The sequence below is a fragment of the Marmota marmota genome, unplaced genomic scaffold (genome assembly GCF_001458135.2).
Source record: "Marmota marmota marmota unplaced genomic scaffold, marMar, whole genome shotgun sequence".
In the NCBI taxonomy this organism is placed as follows: domain Eukaryota; kingdom Metazoa; phylum Chordata; class Mammalia; order Rodentia; family Sciuridae; genus Marmota; species Marmota marmota.
Genome location: NW_026000051.1, coordinates 2071763 through 2092341, shown reverse-complemented (window position 1 = coordinate 2092341; position 20579 = coordinate 2071763). Strand labels below are relative to the sequence as shown.

General features: G+C 59.6%; 1 protein-coding gene across 3 annotated transcripts in view; it reads left to right on the top strand.

Annotated features, from left to right (window-relative positions):
- The window catches only part of Ass1 (argininosuccinate synthase 1), a 45427-nt gene that overhangs the window by 10958 nt on the left and 13890 nt on the right, over nucleotides 1–20579 (top strand). For all 3 annotated transcript variants that reach the window (XM_015497436.2, XM_015497437.1, XM_048812885.1), the window contains 7 exons: nucleotides 3079–3135; nucleotides 4811–4885; nucleotides 7983–8053; nucleotides 8556–8586; nucleotides 13166–13256; nucleotides 15833–15917; nucleotides 16467–16531. In XM_015497436.2, coding sequence (XP_015352922.1) covers nucleotides 3079–3135; nucleotides 4811–4885; nucleotides 7983–8053; nucleotides 8556–8586; nucleotides 13166–13256; nucleotides 15833–15917; nucleotides 16467–16531 — 475 coding nt within the window. The remainder of the gene's footprint in view (nucleotides 1–3078; nucleotides 3136–4810; nucleotides 4886–7982; nucleotides 8054–8555; nucleotides 8587–13165; nucleotides 13257–15832; nucleotides 15918–16466; nucleotides 16532–20579) is intronic.

Below are 20579 nucleotides of genomic sequence, written 5' to 3'. Positions count from 1 at the left end.
GGGATTTTGGAAGGGGTCCTGCCCAGAGGAGGTCTCTCTGGTGGCCCTGCCAGAATTCAGTTGAGCGACATCCATGTTAGTAGAGCAAGTGGGTGGGTGCATGGGTTGGGGGTGGGTCAGGCTCTGGCTTGAGCAGCTCCAGGGTGGAAGCCCAGATCCCCCCACTCCCACTCCCACTAGCTCCCACTAGCTCCCACCGCATCTCTGTGCGGTGCCCCCATGTGACCACCAGAGGGCGCCAGAGCCCGGGGTTTGGGGAAGTTGCTGGCGGCTGCAGAGGCCAGAGCCACCCAGTGTTCTGTTCCCCAATGGGGTCCAGCGGGGCTTGGTTCTGAAGAACGCCCTCTGCCCATGTTCTGTGGCTGCTTGGGAATTGGGGGTGACCCTGCAGTTCACACTCAGGGACCACAGGAGGGATGGTCAAACCTGAAATGTCCCTGGGGGTTTCCAAGACTAGCTGTGGACAGGCCATCAGGACCACCCTCTCTTGTCTGGGGGGTGACAGCAAGGTATCCTCCCATGCCTCAGTGTCCCCTTATGTGTGGTACCTGGGAAGCCCCCGACAGCCCCTGAAGACGGTTTCTGGGAACCGGGGTGCCGTGGGGATCACTGGGAGGCTGAGGATGGGGCCTCATGCACGGGCGCAGCTCCTGCTTGGATGGTGGGCACCAGTGACCCCGCGTCAGGAGGCAGGTGTCCCAAAAGGGTGGCCACGTGAAGTCAACCAGAGGCCATGTGCAGGGCCTTGCGTGGTAGCCTGCAGGGCAACCCCAAGGCCTGTCCCGGGCCCGCGGCCAGCTCCACTCCTGGAGCAACCGCAGCTGCCCATGCTCTGCTCCTCACCTGGGGGGTGCAGGGAACCAGGACCCTGGGGCAGGCCTCGAGGCGCTTATTCACCCCGCAGGGGGATCCACCTCTGCTCCACACACTAGGGATGTCGAGTCAGAGGCCCTGGGGGACTTAGGGACAGGCATGCTAGTCCTGGTGCCGGGCAGCAGGACTTGGGTGAAGTGACAGGAAAGGGCATTCCTGCAGGCCAGAGGCAGCTCCCTCCCAGGGCCAGGCCACACCCAGTGGAGAGTGGCGCCCTTTTCCTGCCCTTCTGTGCCCTGCATTGAGCCAGCCGGATCCCCCTCCCAGGGAGCAGCGCAGAAGCCCTGTGGACCCTGACTCCCTGCAGTTTGGGAAGAAGGGCCTGGAAACATGAGCCTAAGACTCTGGTGGGGGGGCAACTTCATATATGGCACCATCTGTGGGGCTGTCCCAGGGGCAGATGGGGACCCCGCACCCTCGGTCCCAGTGGGCACTGTGCTGTGGTACACGAGACCTGTACCCCTTCTCCTGCTGCCAGGAGCTGCCCTGGGGCTGGGGGTCCTGGGGCTGGGGAGGGCCCTGAGTGGGGCCCCGGGCTCTTGCTGGGACAGGCTTTGAACAAGGAAGCCTGTTTGGATTCTTAGAGGTTCTCTGGCTCCCCAACAGATGGGTGTCCCCTGGTGGCATCTGGGTCGGCAGACACCACTCAGCCGGGCCGGCTGGGGAGGTACAAGCCGTCTTTGTGTTGGGGAAACATGAAGCCGTGGAGAGAAAATAGCTGGTACAAGCAGCATCCACTGTGTGCTTTACAAATTGAAAACGAATCTGCTTTGTACTGGAGCAGGGCTGGCCGTAGGCCCTGGGCAAGTGTTCCCACTCCCCAGTGTCCCTGCCCAGAACCGACCTCAAGGGCAGCTGGAAGGATTCAGTGGACTCACGCTCACATCTGTTGCTGAGTGTGAATTATGAGGGTGGGTGTTTGCTGTGTGGCTCTGGGTAGTCAGACTTACCTCTCTGAACTCCCCGCTCCTCATCCATAAAATGGGGTTTAAATTCCCACTGGCCCCAAGTGGCTGCCTGTGTGGCAGGGCATAGTAGGTGCTCACTAGAGATGGGTGGAGGGTAGGGGGCCTGCTGGAGGCTCCAGCTTGGGTCCTGGGGGCAGCAGAGGGGAGCAACACAGCTCCACAGCCGAGAGGGGCTGGAACCTGGATTTCCGCGTCCCCTGATGAGGCTCTGGAAAATGACCTGTTATTCCCGCTGCTGCCTGGCTGCGCCGTGCGGTTTTCACAGTAGGCACAAGGTCCCTCTGTCATTTCCACGGTGGCGAGTCTCCTCGCCACTGAGCCCGCACTGGAGCAGGCGGGCTGGTGGCGGCTTCCCTGGGCTCCCTGCAGCGCGCCCGCACCCAGCCTGCCCCCTCCTCCTCGTCCTGGTCAGGAGCCTGGTGGCCCTGGAGCGAGCAGAGTGACTCTGCACCGGACAGCAGAAGGGCAGGCCGGCCACCTACAAGCTGTGCTCCCTGGGCTCCTGTCCGTGCAGAGAGGCGCTAAGCAGGGAAGGCCCTCCCTGTCGCCTGGCCCCTCTCCTCGCTGACCAGCCACTGTACAGTTGGAAACAGGCCCGGGGAGGTGACAGGATTCCCCCCTTTATGGGTGAGGAGGAACTAGCACCAGGACAGGGTCAGGCAGCTCCGCGGCTGCCTGGAGAGGACCCCGGCCCTCAGGGCTTCTCACACCTGGAGTCTGGTCCAGGCCTCTGTCCCCAAGGGTCCAGATGTCCCTGTCCACTGCTGCATGCACACCCCTCCCCCCTCCTTGCCCCCAGAATCCCACACCCTGCACATACCCTCGTCTTGTGACCCCATACCCGTGGCTACGTGTGCACATGTTCTACGCGCCAGACTGCAGCATGCAGCTCTGCACCCCGACTAGTGCACACCTGCACCCCTCGCACGCTCATCCTGCACACAGGCCACGGCGCTCAGCCTGGCCCCGCGTTGCCTCCTGCGCCTCCGCGCTCCCTCCACACCCAGCTCCCACCCAGAAGCTGCTGGTGGAGTCCTGGTCCCACCCTGGGCAGGGGCTGCTTTGCAGCTGGTGTCTTTAAAGTGGGCCAGGGCGACCACCCTTGGGAGGCTGCAGGTGGGGAGGTGGGCGTGAGCTCAGGAACAGAGTTCTTTGCCAGCACGGTCCCTGGCCCCACCCCCCCTCGGCCCCAGACCTTGTCCTGTGTGTCCTGACCAGCCTGTGTTCTGAACTGCAGGGCAATGACCAGGTCCGTTTTGAGCTCACCTGCTACTCACTGGCGCCCCAGATTAAGGTAAGCCCTTGCCCTCCTCCTGGGGCAGGTGCCGGGGCTCAGGGACCATCGGGAACATCCACTGGGAGGACAGTCCTCAGAGGCCACGCTCTCCCTTGTCTCATTCCTCCTGGAGGTGGTGCCCAGGTGGGCCCTGCAGCCAGTGTCCTTGGGTCCCCAGAGGCAGGCCAGAATGACTGGGATGTGGCCCTCCCAGCCCTGAGAAGGGCCACCTGGCTACACCCTGTTCCTCCCTGGCTGCCGGGGCTGACCCTGGCATCTTGGACCTGTTCCTGGGATACAGAACCCCAGGATCTTGGGGAATGAACCCCTTCTGTCTGTGGACTGTCCCCTCCCCCTCCAGCCTGGGCCTCTGTCTGTCCTTCCATCCATCCATCCAGTCCTTCACTCATGCACATTCATTCCTTCAGCGTTTACTGAGCGCCTGCTGGGTACCAGCTCAGCCGGGCTCCAGGTGAGCCGGGCAGGGGCAGCGCTCCCGGGCCTGCAGCCAGAGTGGTGGCAGTGCTTGGATGTGGCCCTGCGGGTCATTTCCAGATCCCCTAGTGGCCACGTTAAAACACGGTAACATCATCTTATTTATCAAACCCCACGGACTCAGCCAGGCGTCGATGCCCACAGAGCCATAGGAGACGTCTGTGCTTCCTTCATGGGGCTGGGCTGTCAGTGGGGACGGCCACCTCCCAGCACTCACCAGAGCCCTGTCCTGGACAGGGAGCCTCCACCTGAGCTCCTTTCCTGTCCCTTTGGCTGGAGCCGCAGCAGCTTGCCCCTCCCTGCCCCCAGGGCTCTAGGAGCTTCCCCTTCCTCCTGGGGCAGCTGTCTGGGCCCGGCGTGGCCTGGAGGTGAGCCATGGTGAGCCCTAGTGAGTGATTCTGACACCACATACCAGGCCACAGTCGCCCTCGGTCAGTGGCTACCTGTTGGCCTTCTTCAGCGAGGAGGCTGCCGAGGCCCGGGCCTCCGCTTCTCTGCTTCGCGTAGCAGCTTGGGGTCAGGGGCCAGGACGCCCAGTTTCTGGGTCTTTGTCCGCAGAGGCCAAGCCCAGGGTCTGCGGTGGGGCTGGGGGACCCTGAGGGCCTGGGTGCATTCTCAGCAGGGAGCCTGGTCCAGGGCCGCCTCACTCTAGGGCCAGGAGAGGAAAGCAGGTCCTGCTGCCACCCCACCCACCGGCCACACCAGCCCCGCCCAGAAGCCACGCCCAGCTCCCCCTCTACCTGATGGCCCCACTACACCTGAGTTCAGAGAGAGGCTAGGGCCTGGTCAGTTGGCGCGGCCTCTCCTGGGGACCTGTCCCTGCCTCCCTCAGGCCAGAGCTCCCCAGGTGGAATGAGAGTGGCCCCTTCCTCAGGCCTGGGCTCCTTCCCCACTCAGAGCAGTGGGTGGCAGCAACGTATTTCACCTCTGGGACCCCCAGTCACCCAGGATCATTGAACCTTGAAGCCCATCTGGTTTCGATCCTCAGGTCTCAGCTAGGGGGACTGAGCCCATGGGGGCCGAGAGCAGGCACCCCAGTGTGGCAGCCTCTGCCCTCCCCTGCCCATCCCCACGGAGACCCCCGGTGGCCATCAGAGCCACGGGCCCTTCCCAGAAGTGCCAGCTCTTCTGCCAAGGACTAGGAGGAGTCAGCCTTGCCCTGCCCAGGCCTGACATCTCGCTCCTGTCCCTTGTCCAGGTCATCGCTCCCTGGAGGATGCCCGAGTTCTACAATCGCTTCAAGGGCCGCAATGACCTGATGGACTACGCCAAGGTAAGAGCTGGGCCTCCACCGTCGCCCTGGCCACCGCCCACTGCCCTCTCCATGCATCCTGCAGGGCTCCTGTGGGCCAGTGGCACAAAGCCAACACTGATCCCACATGGCGGGAGATTGAACCCCTGATCCTGTTGCACCCCCAGTGGCACTTGCCCCCTGGGTCAGACCCACAGAGGTGTGGTCATCTGCAGTGCCCACTCCCTGGGCTGGGCATCTCTCAGGGGTGTGCCACCCGGCCAGAGGGTGCTGGCTGTCTCCTTCCCATTCCCAGGAGACCCGCATCCTGCTTGCCACCTCTGCAGGTGTGTGTCTCTGTGGGGGTCCTTCGGGGGACAACTGGCAGGGGGTCTGAGCCAGAGGCTGCTCTGTGCACCTCAATTACCTGACGGCTAATTGTCCCCAGTGCTTCCCAGGAACAGGTAGGCGCTCGAGGAGAGTGCTAGACAAAGACCTGTGTGGCGCCGGCCCTTTTTGAAGTACAAGTTGCAATAAAACATATTAGAAGTTTTGCATCAAGATCCTTAGCCGCTCCCCGGGGTGGCTTTCTTTTTAGCGACTCAATGGCAGCACTTGACAAACAGCCTCAATCAATCAGACGGGGAAAGCAACTCGGTGCACACACCAGAAAATTGCTCAGGTTTTTAAATAGCAGTCGCCAGGGCTGGCTGTGCGCTCTCGCTGCCGCCGAGGTGCCTCGTGGCAGGGGACGCGGCGGGAACGCAGCCCTGCCCCTGCCGCCAGCATCCCATTAAGACCTGGAGCGCTGGGAGGAAAGACCTCCTCCACCATCTGTTGTTTTATTATTAAGAGGGGAGTTTACAAGACCAAACCCATATGTTGCCAAACAAATCGTCAAATAGCAGCGCTATTAAGAGAGCGGAGGTTGGCGAGGCGTCCCCTCCCCCCCTCGTCTCCTTGATGATATAGAATATGAAGCGTGTCTCGTCTTTAAGAATAATGAATTGCAGCCCCCACCCGTCATGGTGGCCATGCTCAGACCTGCAGTCTCAGTGGAAGGGAGGGGCAGAGCTGACCCACACAGTGCCCTCTGTTCCCGCAAGTCCCCGCACAAAACTGGCTCCTGGGTTTTCCAGCAAAAATGGACTTCAGGAGCATCGCGGTCCCTCCTGCCCAGATTTTGGGAAGAAGGCCCTTGGTTTAGCTTCCCTCCCAAAAAACCTCGCGAACAGGAGAAGTGGGCCCCGGAAAGACGAGCGTGCCCCCTCAGCTGCCCACCCTCTTTCTGGGAGCTGGGTTTCAGAAGAGAGCTGTGGGCAGTCTGAGCACACTCTACAAGGGCCGCAGAGCCACCCAGGAAATGACCAGAATAGCTGAGCAGCCACCGGGCTTTGTCCAAAATCCCGAGCCAGGCAGAATCCGAGACAGATGAGACAAAAATCAATGGGGCTTTGGAAATCTTTGCTTTCGAGACCTGTAAGTAGCCAAGGCCAAAGGGCTCTCTGAGTCTCGGAAAAACACGGATTTCTTTCACGTCCCGTCTTCCCCAGGCCCATCACCCAAGGGGGAGATGCTCAGAGCCTCGCATCCTCGTCACTGTTACTAGACTTCATAGGAACAGTCCTAGCCAGACTCCAGGGAAAACCACCCCATACTGAAGACGGTTTGTTTTCCATTCTCTATTGCCACCAGAGATTTGGGGAGCCAGGGCCTCAGGACAGACAGGGGCTGGGAAACACGTCTCCCAGGTCTTGGGACGTCACCCTGTGGGCCGGCCTGCTCTCCCTCCTCCTTTCCTCCCCTCTTGCTCTCCTCTCCTCACCCTTGATGGAGGCTCAGTAGGGAAGAGAGGGCATGGGTTCCCACAGCCTCCCCCAGACGAAGACCCCAGGAACCTGGGTGACCGATTTTCTTAGCCCCAGCCACCAGCTATAAGTCTGGAAAACAAGGCCCACCAGGCCACCAGCACGTCCCTGTGGTGTAGTCACAGGGTCCTAGACCCTGCGCCTGGCAGCTGCACGGGGAAAAGTCCCAGGCGAGTGTCCACCTCCGACTCTGGACCATAGGAGACATGTGCCCCCCAACACGGAGCAGCCTGGAAACGCAGTGTTCTTGTGGCCCATGTGGCTTAAATCAAGAGGCACAAGCCCTAGGGGAGGCATGAGCTGTTTGTTCTTGTTTTTTAAGTGATTCTCTTGCTAAAGCTACAAAACTAAACCCTGCTGGTGTGTTCGATTTGGGTGCCGTGTTTGAAGTAGAGATGAAGGAACGCAGCAGCCACCTGGGGGAGGGTTCCAGAATCTGTTGTGGGCAGAGCCCCATCAGCAGAGAGGTGGCCCTGGCTGCTGCTGGTGGGGGCCAAGACTACTGGGGCAAGGTGCTCGGGGGCTGGGAGGCGGAGCGTCAGGTCTCACTGGCTTCAAGGGGCCCCTGGCCTGCCCTCTGCCTGGTAGGCCTCGGGAGGGGAGAACGCGCCGAGAGTCCTGTGCTGGGGGGACCTGAGTGCCCATGCAGGTTCCGGTCAGGTGTCAGCCGGGGGGCACGGTCAGTAAGGCACCAGCCCTGTCCTTTCCCCAAATGTTAAGTAAGGCCCAGGGAAAGGGCTTCCTTTAACCATGGAGGACCACTGGGAAGCAAACCCTGACCAGAGCCAAGTCTCATGGGAAAGCAAGGCCTCCAGCCGGGGCTGTCCCCTTGCAGGCTCCACGATGACATACGTGGCAATTGCCCTGGGCTTGGGGCGGGTGTGGTTCCCAGCAGGTCTTGTACTTCAGGGCCACGAGCTGACGCTGTCCTGGGTCCCTCCTGTGGAAGGGTCCATACTGAGCAGTGTGGACTCTGGGACAGATGCCTGGGTTCACACCCTGGCTCTGCAGGGGCTCTGTGGGGGTCAGTGAGCCAGTGCTGGGACCCTCAGCACAGTGCCTGGCACCAGGTTCTCCAGGGGCCCTTGGAGGATGGACTCAGAGTCTTCTGGAAGGAAGCTCCAAGATCAGCATCCCCAGCACTTGGTCTTTGGCAGGTCTAGCAGCGGGCCTCGCTCCTCCTGCAGGGCGGCCCCAAGTGGTCCAGAGCCTGACCCTCAGGTCCCCTTCCAGCCACCTCACGTCTGCCCCATGTTGTCTCCAACCTGCAGCAACATGGAATTCCCATTCCGGTCACCCCCAAGAACCCCTGGAGCATGGACGAGAACCTCATGCACATCAGGTAAGACGTGCCTACCCCACACCTGGCGTCCTGCCTCCCGGAGCGGACACCCAGTCACCCGCTCCTGCTGCTGCTTCTACTGTGGTTCTGCTCTGTGTCAGTGGGGACCTGGCCTTGGGGACCTGGCCTTGCCTGGGGCAGTAGGGAGGACTTCTTTGAGGAAGTGGCAGTTAAAACCTTGAGGATGAACGGGGCTCAGCTGGCACCGGGAACAGTATTGAAGGCAGAGGGATGGCATGGGAAGGTCCCCAGCCAGAGGCCCCGTGTGTGGAGCCTGGGCCTGCACCCCAGAATCCGAGGGCACTGTCCCGGCTCTTCCTTGCGGCCCTTGGCTCTCACAGCCGACGGGGGTGGGCGGGGTGTTCCAGGCAGGGTGGGCAGCCAGTGTTTTGGCAGACAGGAAACGGCAGACCAGACTGGTGGGCACACAACAGGCGGTGGTGTGTGCCTGTCGTGGCCGTGTCCCTTCCCGACTCACCCCGTCTCCCCTCTCTCCCCACAGCTACGAGGCTGGAATCCTGGAGAACCCCAAGGTAATCTCCGTTCCTTTGCGCCGGCCACCTTTGGTGGTGGCTCCATGCCTGTGCCCTCTGATGTATTTGTAGCCTAATTTGAAATTTCACGGGGGGCAGGCCTGGAGCAGAGCCTGTGTCCCTGACCCTCCCACCGACCCCCGCTCCCCATGCTCTTTCTAATTGCTGCCGGGATGAATAGGGAAGGAAGTATTTCAGAGCCGCCAGGGGAGAGGGGACTGTGAGACAATAAAGGCGTCATTAGGCAGATGAGACGCTTGTGGGAGGACCCAGCCTGTGCCCACGCCTCGCCCATGGCGTGTGGGACGGAGTGGCAGGACCCATTTGTCTGCGTCTGTCCCACGCTCGCCCTGGCCTCCCTGATCCTGTCCCCGACCTCCAGGCTGGCCAGGCTGGGCCCTCAGCCGGGTTTGAAGTTTAGGGTTTCTCTCCTCCGGGGTTTCTTTGTGTCTCCCCTGCCCACCATGGGAGATGGGGGAGGCAGGGCAAAGTCTATCATGAGAAGAGAAAAATCTCTTTGTCCCCAAGGGAATGTGTCCCTGGCCCAGCCCCACACTGGGCAGCAGCTCTGGGGGTGGGTGCCCCCCCCCCAGCTGACATCAGGGAGGACGTGTATTGGGGGCGGGGGTACTGCTGGGGCAGCTGGGCCTCGGGGATCCAAAAAAGCCATCTGGAGGGGAAAGGCCGGGGTGGCTTGGCTGAGAACCCCGAGGGCTGGAGCTCTGCCCGGGGTGCAGGGCCGGCTCCCCAGGCCTGGCGTCTCCGACTGCCCCAACATGTGCCAACCTGACATCCCCCAGCCGTCAAGGGCTCCGTCACTGTGGCCACCAGGTGACGTGTGCCCCCGCCCGCTGGCACCTGGCCCGCTTGGGCATTCATTTTCTCGCCTTGATTTCCTTGGCTGCGGGCTGGGAGCACCTCACCTCACAGGAGGGACACTGGGGGGCAGGGCTGGTGCCTTGGTCTTAGGTCCCCCTCCCCACCCGCTCTCCCCGCTTGGTCCACGCTGTCACTCAGGAGAGCTGGCACCCTGTCCCCTGGGGACTGATGGGCACTGCGGGGCTGCTGCCTGCTGGCCACAGGTTCTTCCAGTTCACGCTCTGTTGACCCCCCGACACTCGACGCTCGGGCAGCCACCTCTAATTAGCCAGTCAGTCGGCACCAAGGGGGTCCGGGGGGCTGGGCCCTGCACCAGGCAGGGTGTCCTGCCAGCCACGGGCATGCTGGGAAGTCACTCCCACCCTCTCCAAGCGGCCTGTGGCCATCTCCCCAAGACTAGACCAGCACAGGATTGGGGTGCAGGGCTGAGGCAGGAGGGAATCACCCCTCAGGCATTTGGGGGCCTGAGACTTGGTACAGATCGCCTTGTGACTATGGGCAGGCTCTGTCCCCTCTCAGGCCTTTTACCAATGGCCTTGGATGGATAAGTAAGTGTTCCCAAGTCTTTATCAAGGATGCTGCCACCCAGTCAATTCTTGGGTTCCCAGAGTTAGTAAAACTGAGCGCAAACCCAGCTCTGCTTCTTAATTGCTGTGCAGTCTCAAGCAAGCTACCTGACTTCTCTGAGCCTGCCAATTCTTGTGCACAAAACGGGAAATCATAGCACCTCCACTGGCACAGGCCAGGCCTCAATCTTGGGGGTTGGAGGGTCCTACCCTCCCCCTTAGGCCACCAAGCTGCTCTCAGAAACTCTTCTCATCAAGCAGGAAAAGCTGGGCTGGGCTGGGCTGGGCTGGGTGAGAGTCTACAGAAAGGGCATGCAGTAGTCATGGGCCCTGCAGAGGTGCCCAAGGCCCACCCACCCTAGCAGGGGGTCAGCGCCATGCTGAGTTGACCTGGCCACAGGGGACCCCAGAGTTCCATGCAGGTGCCTAACCTCCAGGACCCAGCCTTGCTCTGCAGCCCCCCAGCCCCCCCCCCGAGTCCCCCGGGGAGGAGCTCTGGGAGAGAAGCTTAGGGGAACCAGTGCCCCTCCCCCTCTCCAAAAAAAGCCCGGAGACCTGCGGAAGGGAGGGTTTGAAGGCAGATGGCTGAGCCATTTTCTGCCTCCATGAGGGCTGATTGAAGGGCAATGAGGCAGCTAATGCGAAGAAAGATAGAAATTTACTTGCTTTAACTTCATACGGCCCACAGTGAAAGAGTTCATTCAGCCGCCGGCCCGCCATATCTGATGGATGAATAAACCATTTGCAGCATCGATCATGCCTCTACATCATGGCTTAGTTCATGGGCCATTTGCTTCCAATTTCTCCTTCCCGGGCTCTGCTTCATGCTTTCTTTCGCCCTCTCCCCCGCCCCCACCGACTCTCTCTCCCTCTCTTCTTCTTCACTCTCTTCCCTCCCCCTGCACCCCCCCAAGATGACATTGGAAGTGAGCCCTCCCGCTGGGATGGATAAATAGATGGCATTGATACTCCGCAACAAACTATTTGTCATTTGAACTGGGCTTTTAGGAGGGGGAGTAAAAAAGAAGGCAGGCGCCCGAGCCACCTCGGAATGCAAAGCAAATGTCATTTTATTTCTATTTAGTTATTTTATTTAATCGGAGCTGTCAGGTGCCCGCCCAGCAGCTGCCTGCAACTTCCGCTGTAGAGGGACCATCCTCCTCCTCCTTATCCGGGCCTCGAGGTCTTCCTGTCTTCCTGTGGCTCCTTCCAAATACAAACACTGTTGTCCTCCACTTCTAAGGAGTGGCTGGAGAAAGTGACAAGGGCCCAGCTGAAAACTGTGGTCACAGTCAGGCACCTGGGTGGGGGCCCTGGGGCTTGGGAGTCCCTGGCAGGTGGGGAAGGGGCTGTGGGCCTGGGAGCCTGGCCAGTCTCTGACACCAGGCTCAGGTGCTGGCTCTCTCCCTATGGTCCTCACACTGCTTCCCAGGCCACCTCGGCAGCTGGGACAGAGCACGGGATGCTGGGAAGAGCCCTGGGCTGGCTTGAGAGGTGTGATTTGGATCAGCCACTTCTCTGGGCCTTAGTTTTCCTTCTGGTCTAGGGAGGTAAGGAGGGGGGTCCTTACCACCTCCTGCCTCCCTGAGTCTGTCTTTAAGGTGGGTTCTGGGTTCTTGTTTTCTAATGCACAGATGAAGGGGCACAGGCCCAAGGTCAGGCAGTGGTAAGTGGGGCGGGGTTCCTTGTGTCTGAGCTCAGAAACAGCTGGAAGGACCACATCTGCCCGGCACTAGAGGCTTCCTGGACAGACACTGTATGTCCACTGCTGAAACAGGAAGCCAGGGAAACTGGGACGGGTGGACCCAGCATAGAGCCAGTGGGAAGGGGAGCTCAGGTGCGTGGGCCGAGGCACCCCGTGGGCTGGGGCCTGTCCTAGAAGGACTCTTACAGGCAGGAGGCTCAGTGCCTGTCACCCTCTGTCCCTTCCCTTGCAGACCCGTTACCATCTGCACTGGGCCTTGCATATTGTTCTCTGGTATGTTTTCGAGTCCAGTAAGAATCGGTCTATGCACTTAAATTATGGGGGGTGTCATCCCCCCATTTTACAGATGAGGGAACTGAGGCAGAAGGAAGTAAGGCAGCTTGCTCAAGGCCCCGCAGCCTGAGGTCTTGCCTCTAGCTTGGAGTATTTTCCACCACTCTAAACCCCAACAATCAGGTGTTCCCAGCCTCCAGCTGGACACGGTCCATCCATTCCTCCAGAACTCACTGCTGCAACTCGGGGCTGGCCCACAGGCTCTGTGGCTTCGCCTGTAGATGAGGCGGTGGGGTCTGGCTTTCTTACCAGACAGGGCTGCTGAGAAGCAAAGGCGACGGTGAATGGGCACCAGGTTTTGAAAGGCACAGACGTAAGGGACCCTGTTGGCGGGACATCAGCAGGTGCGCAGAGCAGCTGGGCACAGGAGGAACTTGAGCAGGCAGGTCCCATGGGTCCCTGTCCCGACCACGGCAAGTGCCCAAACCGCAGCCGGGTGGAGCTGGGGCCCCCAGAGGCTGCCGGGAATCGAGAGTCCCGGGCAGCAAGAATCCCTCCTCCTCTGCGGCAAGACGAGGCCCACTTTCCAACGCGCCCGAGAACAAATATACATAAAGGTTGATGTGTTTTCAAATGGTTTTTGCTTTGCTCTTCTCTTTTCTCCCTGTGAGTATTAACCTCGGGGACCCCGGGGACGGCTCGGCCCGCCAGAGCACCTGCTGGGGTCACGCGCAGTCATTAGCTTTGCGGTCATCGCGGAATAAACCCCAATTCCCGGCGCCTGCGAGAGCATGCGTGCGGCTCCCGGGAAGCCCGCGGAACGCGGCCGCTCCTGCAAAGTCGCACTTTTTCCTGCCTGACTTGTTTCTCTCCTGCTATTCTACCTCCAGCTGTGGGGGCGTCGAAGAAAAAGATGAGATCAAGTTGAGGGGAAAAATTGTCTGATTTCTTGAGCCCTTTGTTTCCCAGGCCCCTGGCAGCGGGGCCAGCTCTGGGCTGGGGGCTGGGAAGCCTGCTGGACCCGCCGGGATGGCGGGGAAGTGCCTGCCAGAGGCCTCCTGTCCTGGAGAGGGGCGTGGGTGCAGGAGGTAGGGTCCAGCTTTCCTGCCTGGGGGCTCTGCACTCTCCACCCTCCAACCTCTTTCTGTTTTGTCAGAACCAAGCGCCTCCAGGACTCTACACAAAGACCCAGGACCCAGCAAAAACCCCCAATACCCCTGACGTCCTTGAGATAGAATTCAAGAAAGGTATGTCGCCCACCGCACTGCACCCCTGGGACCTGAAGGGGGCTGATGCTCAGGGCACTGGCTCCCTCTGCTTCCTGCTTGGGTCCTAAGTCTTCTCACCTCTTCTGAGTTCCTGGAAGCCAGAATTCAGGCAGGGGCTTCAAGGTCCCAACAGTTTCCATCCCCAGACAGTGTGATCCATGCACACCTCGCGGCTTGGGAGGGGAAATCCAAACTTCCAGCCTCTGAGCAGCCACCTGCCAGATACTCTGGGACTTTGGGAAAGTCACTTGACTTTCCTGGGTCTCAGTTTCCCCACCTGTGACCTGGGGATACAAGGTGCCTGCTGTTTTCCTGGTGTGGAAGGAGGTCCGTATGGGAAATGACCCGCAGCAGAGCTGGCTGGCAAGGGCAGGTGCTCGATGAATGGCAGATCCGATACAGCTGGACTCAAGGGCTCCTCCGCTCCACTTCTTAAGCCTTGGCCAGTCCTAAATTAGCTGCCCAGCTCTGGCCACCCCCCAGCCCCAGGCACAGATGGAGCTGGGGTGGGGGGATCCTGGTCTCCACTCACCCCGCTGCTGTCAGATAAATAGTTGCCGGCCTGGTTTGCATGCCCAGCCTTGAGCTGACACAGTGTTCATCGCTTGCTGTAAAGGAGGGAGGGGGAGGCAAGGCATGCCTGGTGACAGGAGGAGCAGGACCCAGTTCAGAGCGAGGGTGCCAGGATCTGAGGAGAGGACCTTTCCAGTAGGCTGCAGAGATCAGGAAAGCTTCCTGGAGGAGGTGGTGCTGAACAGGAGCAAGAGGAACCAAGAGGAGTTTGAGGCCATCCCAAGCCCAAGGGGACTAGCCCATCCATCCACACACATCTGCCAGGAGGGGACAGAGACCAGAGAGAGGGGCTCCAAACCTCAGCCTTTCCCCAGGACACCTCAGAGATAGGACAGGGTGAGAGAAGCAGTCACATAGCAGTCACACCGGCACCCCCGGGCCTCAGGTATAATCCCCTGTAACACGAGCCATAGAGGAGATGCTCACAGGTGCTGAGCGGACGCTGTAAGGTCTCCATACTGTTAGTACTCAGTGAGTCTCTTCCGGGCCTTTCCCAAGAGCCCAGCCAAGTCAGTGGGCAACTCCATCACTGTTCAAACCCTTGAATTCCATGCCCCAAAGACGGGGCTGCTGAGACCCAGGTGGACCCCTGGGTAGCTGGAGTCCTGGGTCCTTTTGTGCCTGCTCCCCAGCCCAGGCCTGGCCCGCAGGCACAGGGTCATCCCTGAGAAGATGGGTGGGGCACCAGGCAGCACATCCTGCCCTCCTGTGTGGGAACCCCAAGAGCCCAGGAGAGGTAAACAGAAGGTGGCTGATGGTCCCTGGCACCAGGCTCTGGCAGCCCTACCTGGAGGAACAGGGCAGCCCTATGGGCTGAGCTGGGGAAGAAACATGATCCATTATGAGGATTTGGGGACAGTCTGGGAGGAAAAAAAAGAGAGAGAGAGAGAGGGAGGAACCCTCCCCTGCCTGGTCCCCATTCACTCTCTAGTTAATTTATTTGAAGTTTTAATCTAATTATTAACTATTTTAAACGCTAAGAGGCTTTCTGCAGCAGCCGCACCAACAATGTCCCCTCTTCTCCCGGGCAGGCCCCATCCACGGCCCCAGTGAAGGCCATAATAGGACCCGGGAGGGAGAGAAAGGCAGCGGGGAGAGGCGGGGGGTGGCGAGAGGGGCTTAAGGTTCATTATTGGGCAGACTTACATTTAATAGCAATTTACAACCAAGTTATAAAACCCCTGGAAATGGGGGTTAAGAATGGCGAGGCTGACAGCGGCTTGAGCGAAGCCCCTCCAAGCCGCGGCTGGCTAATAAAGACTCCAAAGCCGCTATTGAGCCCTGATTGGCACCCGATGGCTCGCTACATGGTAATGAGCCGGGCAGATGGGTGGGGGATTAGCGCCAACTTTGAACAGCTTTCCTTTGTCACTGTTACAGCTCTCTTGTTAGCCCTCTAATACATTTATTGCTCATTTCACACCGCTCGGGAAGGTGCCCCTTGCTATTCAAAGTCAACCCCGAACCCACCCACCACCTGGAGTACTCCTGCTCCACCCTCTCATTCGACCCACTGAAGTCTGTTCTACTACCACCCCCTCCGNGGTCCGCCTGACAGACGTGGCAGGGGCCGAGTGTGTGCGCGTGCGCGCGCCCAGCCGCACCTCGGCCAGGCGGCCCCGGGCAACTGGTGGGACAGAAGGTGCTCCCTGTGTAAGACAATGGTGGAGCGTGAAATTCAATTAGTTCAGGGCCTGGTTCCAATTTCACAGTCCCTAAATGCAAAAGGGGCACAGAGAATGGGAGGGGGGCTGCGAGCGTTTTTATTGCATTTTCCCTTTCATTCTGGGGGGCTCTCTCGCCCCTTCTCTCCCCCCAGCGGGCCTCAACCTGCACAGGGCTTTGAAGGAGTCATTTGGACTCTATATCTGTCACATGCATTTAAGGCGTTGCAAGGACAGGGAGAGGGCGGGGTGGCGGGCGCAGGCTCCTCTACAGAGCTCCAGTCCCAGAGGCCCACTGCCCTCTCCTCCTGCCCCCAGGGGTCCCTGTGAAGGTGACCAATGTCAAGGATGGCACCACTCACCAGACCTCCTTGGAGCTCTTCATGTACCTGAATGAAGTCGCGTGAGTGCCCACAGCCTGCCCGGCCACCCGGGAACCATCCTCTTGGACAGGCACTAACCGTCCCAGCTGGGGTTCAGGGGCTGAGGAGGACAGGCATAGTCTCCTGGACACGGTGATGGGTTTGCCAGGAGATCCCTTGCAGTCCCCGTTTAAACCCTTTAGCCTACAAAGATGGCAACCCAGGGGTCTGTGGCCTCCTGGGGTTGGTCAGGCGTGGGCTTCCAGCCCTCCGCTGGATCAGGGAAGATGAGCGTGGGGAGGCGTGGGGCCAGGAAAGACAGCCGAAGAACAGATTGAACCCAGTCACCCAGGCAGTCTCTTCTCCCCGGGCCTCAGTTTACTCAACCAGTGGGCACTTAGACCAGGTCCCTGGCTGGGATGTCCTCTGAGTCCTGGAGCCTGAGATGGAGGCTAATGTGCCACACAGGCTCTGGGGTGGGTGCAGCCAACCTTGTGCCCTCTGTGTCAGCCCCAGCCCAGCCCTGTGTTTGGCATCTGACCCAAGCCTTGCATCAGTGTCTGAATCCAAATGACCTCCCCTCCCCACAGGGGCAAGCACGGCGTGGGCCGCATCGACATTGTGGAGAACCGCTTCATTGGAATGAAGTCCCGAGGTGAGTGGGCCCAACTCTCCTGCAGTGTGCCACTGCAGCCAGCCCCCAGAGACCCCAGGACGCCCAGAAAATTTCTCTCCAGCAAAGTAGGATGATGGCCTCTGCCGCTGGCTTCTCAGAGTGTTACGAGAGGACCTGCCCAAGATTGGGGAGGGCCCTGAGGGCCTGGGAGAGGCTCAGAGGGGCGGGGGCCAGGCCCTGAGGTCACCCTCTCTTGTGTCAGGGGCGGGTCGGCCAGGTTTGGAGGCAGACCGTGCAGGGCCGATTTTGTGGTCATTAAAGCTGTGTCGTGTGGCTCTCCAGGCAGGCAGGGTGGGAATCCTGCCAGGGGTGGGCGCTGTGAGCCAGCCCAAGCCTGAGGGCCTGTCCCCGCCTCACCCCTGGTGTGGGGAGAAGCCCAGGGACGACAGGCATCTACTCGGACTGGGGTCTCAGCAAGGTCTCAGCAAGGACGGGGTCTCAGCAAGCGAGAACCCCGGAACTGGGCGCCGGGACCTGTAGCAGCCGGTGGTGTTGGGCGGGTGTTCACGTCACCTTGCGCAGCGTCGACTTGCAAAGCTCCTGCAGCTGATCAAGACCAGGCCAAGGCAGCCAGGGCCCTTTCTCCTGCAGGACGTTTTCACCAACTTCCTAAAATCCCAAGGGCCCAGGCCAGATTTCAGCCGTTAGCCTGGGTGCTGGTCTGGGAGGCCAGGTGTCCCGGGCTCTGGACCCAGGTTTGCCCAGCCTGACTCAGTGACCTTGGACTTCTCTCTGGGCCTCAGTTTCCCCAGGTGTAATGTAGTCATGCCGAGGCTGGGACCAGAGTCGTCCTGGCTCCAGCCTGTTTCAATTGGAGCCTTGGTGCCTCTCCCTCCTCCTCCTCCCTCAGCTGTTGTCCATGAGAAACCACTCAATGGAAGCGCTCGGGAAGGCCTTGTAGAGAACAATGTCACTAATTAGCTGCTCCCTTTTATCCTGCTCACCTTTGTCTCTTCACCTATTTAACATCTGATTAAATGTCCCTTTGTCTCCACCTGCCCTTGGGAGCAGGCACAATGGGCGTCCTCCAGAGGCAGCTGGCAGGACCTTGGGGACCAGAGGCCAACACCTCACTTTCCAGATGGGGAAACCCAGGGCAGCAGGGGAGAGGGCTTGCTCCCAGCCCAGGGCAGCAGGACCAGGCAGGCATGGGGAGGAAGGCCAGGAGAAACAGGATAGGGGAACAGGCTCAAGGGAGGTGCTCCGCAGGTGAGGCCAGTCCTCAGGGGATGCCGGGTGGGCACAAAGGCAGCCTAGGCCCTCTGGGTGTGGTCAGTGGGCTCTGGCGTGTCCACTACTCTGCCCATTGCCTTGCCCATGGTAGGCATCACTAATCGATCGTGGCACGCTTCTGCTGACTCCAGATGTGGCTTAGTGGTGTTGGCAGGCACTATGAATTGATCAGGATTGTTACAATTGAGAAATGGCATCCTGCTGGGTGGGGGGGCAGAACTGTACTGAAGGCCTGGGTAGTACTATCCTAGGAGGACCTCCCGGAGGGGGTGGTAGTAGAACAGACTTCAGTGGGTCGAATGAGAGGGTGGAGCAGGAGTACTCCAGGTGGTGGGTGGGGGCTAGTGGGGGCTGAACCCCTGCAGAGCTGGGGAGGCACATGGAAGATCCAGTATTGAGTCAAGGTTTGTTTTTTGTTTCTTCTTCTTGTTTTGGTACCTGGTATTGAACCCAGGGGGGCTTAACGCTGAGCCACATCCCCAGCTCTTTTTTTTTTTTATTTTGAGACTGGGTCTTGTTAAATTACCTAGATCCTTGCTAAATTGCTGAGGCTGGTCTCAAATTAGAGATCCTCCTGCCTCAGCCTCCCCAGCAGCTGAGATTATAGGCATGCGTCACTGCACACATCAAGTCAAGCTGTGCCCCAGATTTGAGTCCTGATCTTGGCCCCATTACCATTGGGAAGCAACGGAGCGCCCGGAGCCTTGACTCCTCCACCTGTGAAGTGGATTGGGGTTGGGTCTGGGTGTAGACTGGAGCCTCATCCCCCAGAAAGGCAGAGTTGTGACATCAACAGCTTGTACCAGCCCCCTCAGGTCTTCACCACTTGAGGAGGAAAACGTCTCGAGCTATCCTCACTCGGCACAGGTACTGTGTGCACCTATGGGGGACTGTCCCTAAAAGAACAGAATTTAGTCTGACAAGCACACCATCCTGGGGAAGGAAATCAGGATTCCAATTCCAAGACGCTGCTGGATGACCTTAGGCAAGTTGCTGTCTCTCTCTGAGACTTCCACCTAGAGGAGGATCTGTCATTTCCCTCACAAGTTCTAACTTGATGGTTTTCCTCTCACTTGATGATTTCGGGGAGAGGCCTGTTTTTATTTCTCCACTCCAGATATTTCTCTGTGAGAAAGCAGGGACAGGGACAATGAGTGAGGGGTCGTGGATCCCCGTGATGAGGTATTTATTAAGTGGACAGAAACGGGAGATGCTGATAATCACCAATTATATTGAGGGCATGGCCGGACGATGCCATTGTCCGTATCTCAGTGTACAAGGGGGAACGTCATTTGTATTGATTTTACAAAGCTCGTAATTGAAATTCGTTAAGGGCTTGTTTTTTCAGGGAGGAGGGGGAGCTAGGCAGTTGGTCAGTGCCAGGACCCGGGCCTGGGGTGGTGTGGTCAGGAGGTGCTAGGGGCCATGGGGTCAGGGACAGAGGGCTGGGAATCTGCAGATGGAGTGGCTCCCCTGTATTGTGGCTGTTCACATCGCCATTATCACATTATCTTTTTAACTCTGAAGGGGGGCTAATTAAGTGAAGTAAATGAAATCAGTGGGGAGGAGAGGGGGAGGCGGACAGGGGGGAAGCCGGGAAGGAGCCGGCGTGTCCTTCGGCTCACCTTCCCCCTCCTCTCTGGCCCAGACCCCTCCAGCCAGCTCTGGGCTGCCCACCCGCCTCCCTCCCTCCCTCCCTCTCCTCTCCCCGCTCTGTGGGCCCCACTTCTCTTGGTCTCCCCTCTTCCGGTGGTCCCTCTAGTCTGCTTCCTGTGCTCATCTCCTGGGACATTTCCCTCTTCCTCCCCCCATCTCACTTCCTCCTCGCCCCTCCACTTTCTGGTCAGGAAGGAAGCAGGGCTGCCCCCCTGTCCAGCCCTCCCAGAGGCTCTGCTCAGCTGGAACATTCCAGACGCAGAGTGTAGGTGACCTGTGAAACAGAGGGGTTCTCGTCCCAGATGCCTGCGGTGGCCATCCTCAGAGATCCACCCTGTTTCCAGGACAGGCGCCAGGAGCACAGAGGGTGGCTGGGCACCACCCCGACTGGCCTCCCATCACCATGGCAACCGCCTCCAGCCTCGGCCCTGGTACCAAGAGGGGAGCCCTTGGGCTCCGGCCAACCTCCTTCCCCTGGCCTTTCCAAATCCCTTCCTCTGGAGCCTCTGGCCCAGGTGCTAACACCCACCCACCCCCCGCTGGCTTGGCAGATCCACTCAATTCTTCCCAGTCCTCAGCGAGGGCTAACCTGGCAGCCTGGGGCTGATGAGAAGGATTTAAGCCGCAGCAGCTGTGTGGTCCCACCTTCCTCCTTGTCCACTCTCCCCGCCTGCCACCCCCGGCTCCTCATCCTCCTTCCTCGCCTCCCCCACCTTCTTGGCAGTAATTACGGTGTGATTGAAGCTGCTCCGCAGAGCGGTGCTGACACCTCTGTCTTCCCTGTAAACACGGGGAGATGAAAATAGACACTTGGAGCCGCTGTGCGTGTCACTCCGAAGATGTCTGTTGTCTGCTCCTCGGCGACGCGAGGCTCAGCTGTCACGTCCTCCTTCCTTTTGCACAGTGGTTTGTATGCCGACTGTCAAAAGCCAGAATCCATAGTCTTTTAGCATCAGGTTTCTGTCACCAATTTTTTTTAAGTCATTTTTTTTCCCAGTAGAAACACACAGAAATCATCTGTGCCCCCCACCCCTGCCGAGAGGGGAGAGAGCTTTAAAATGCACACACGCGCGCGCACACGTGCACACACCACCAGCAGCCTAAAAACCAGTTTTTTGATCAGCCACGATTAACTTTA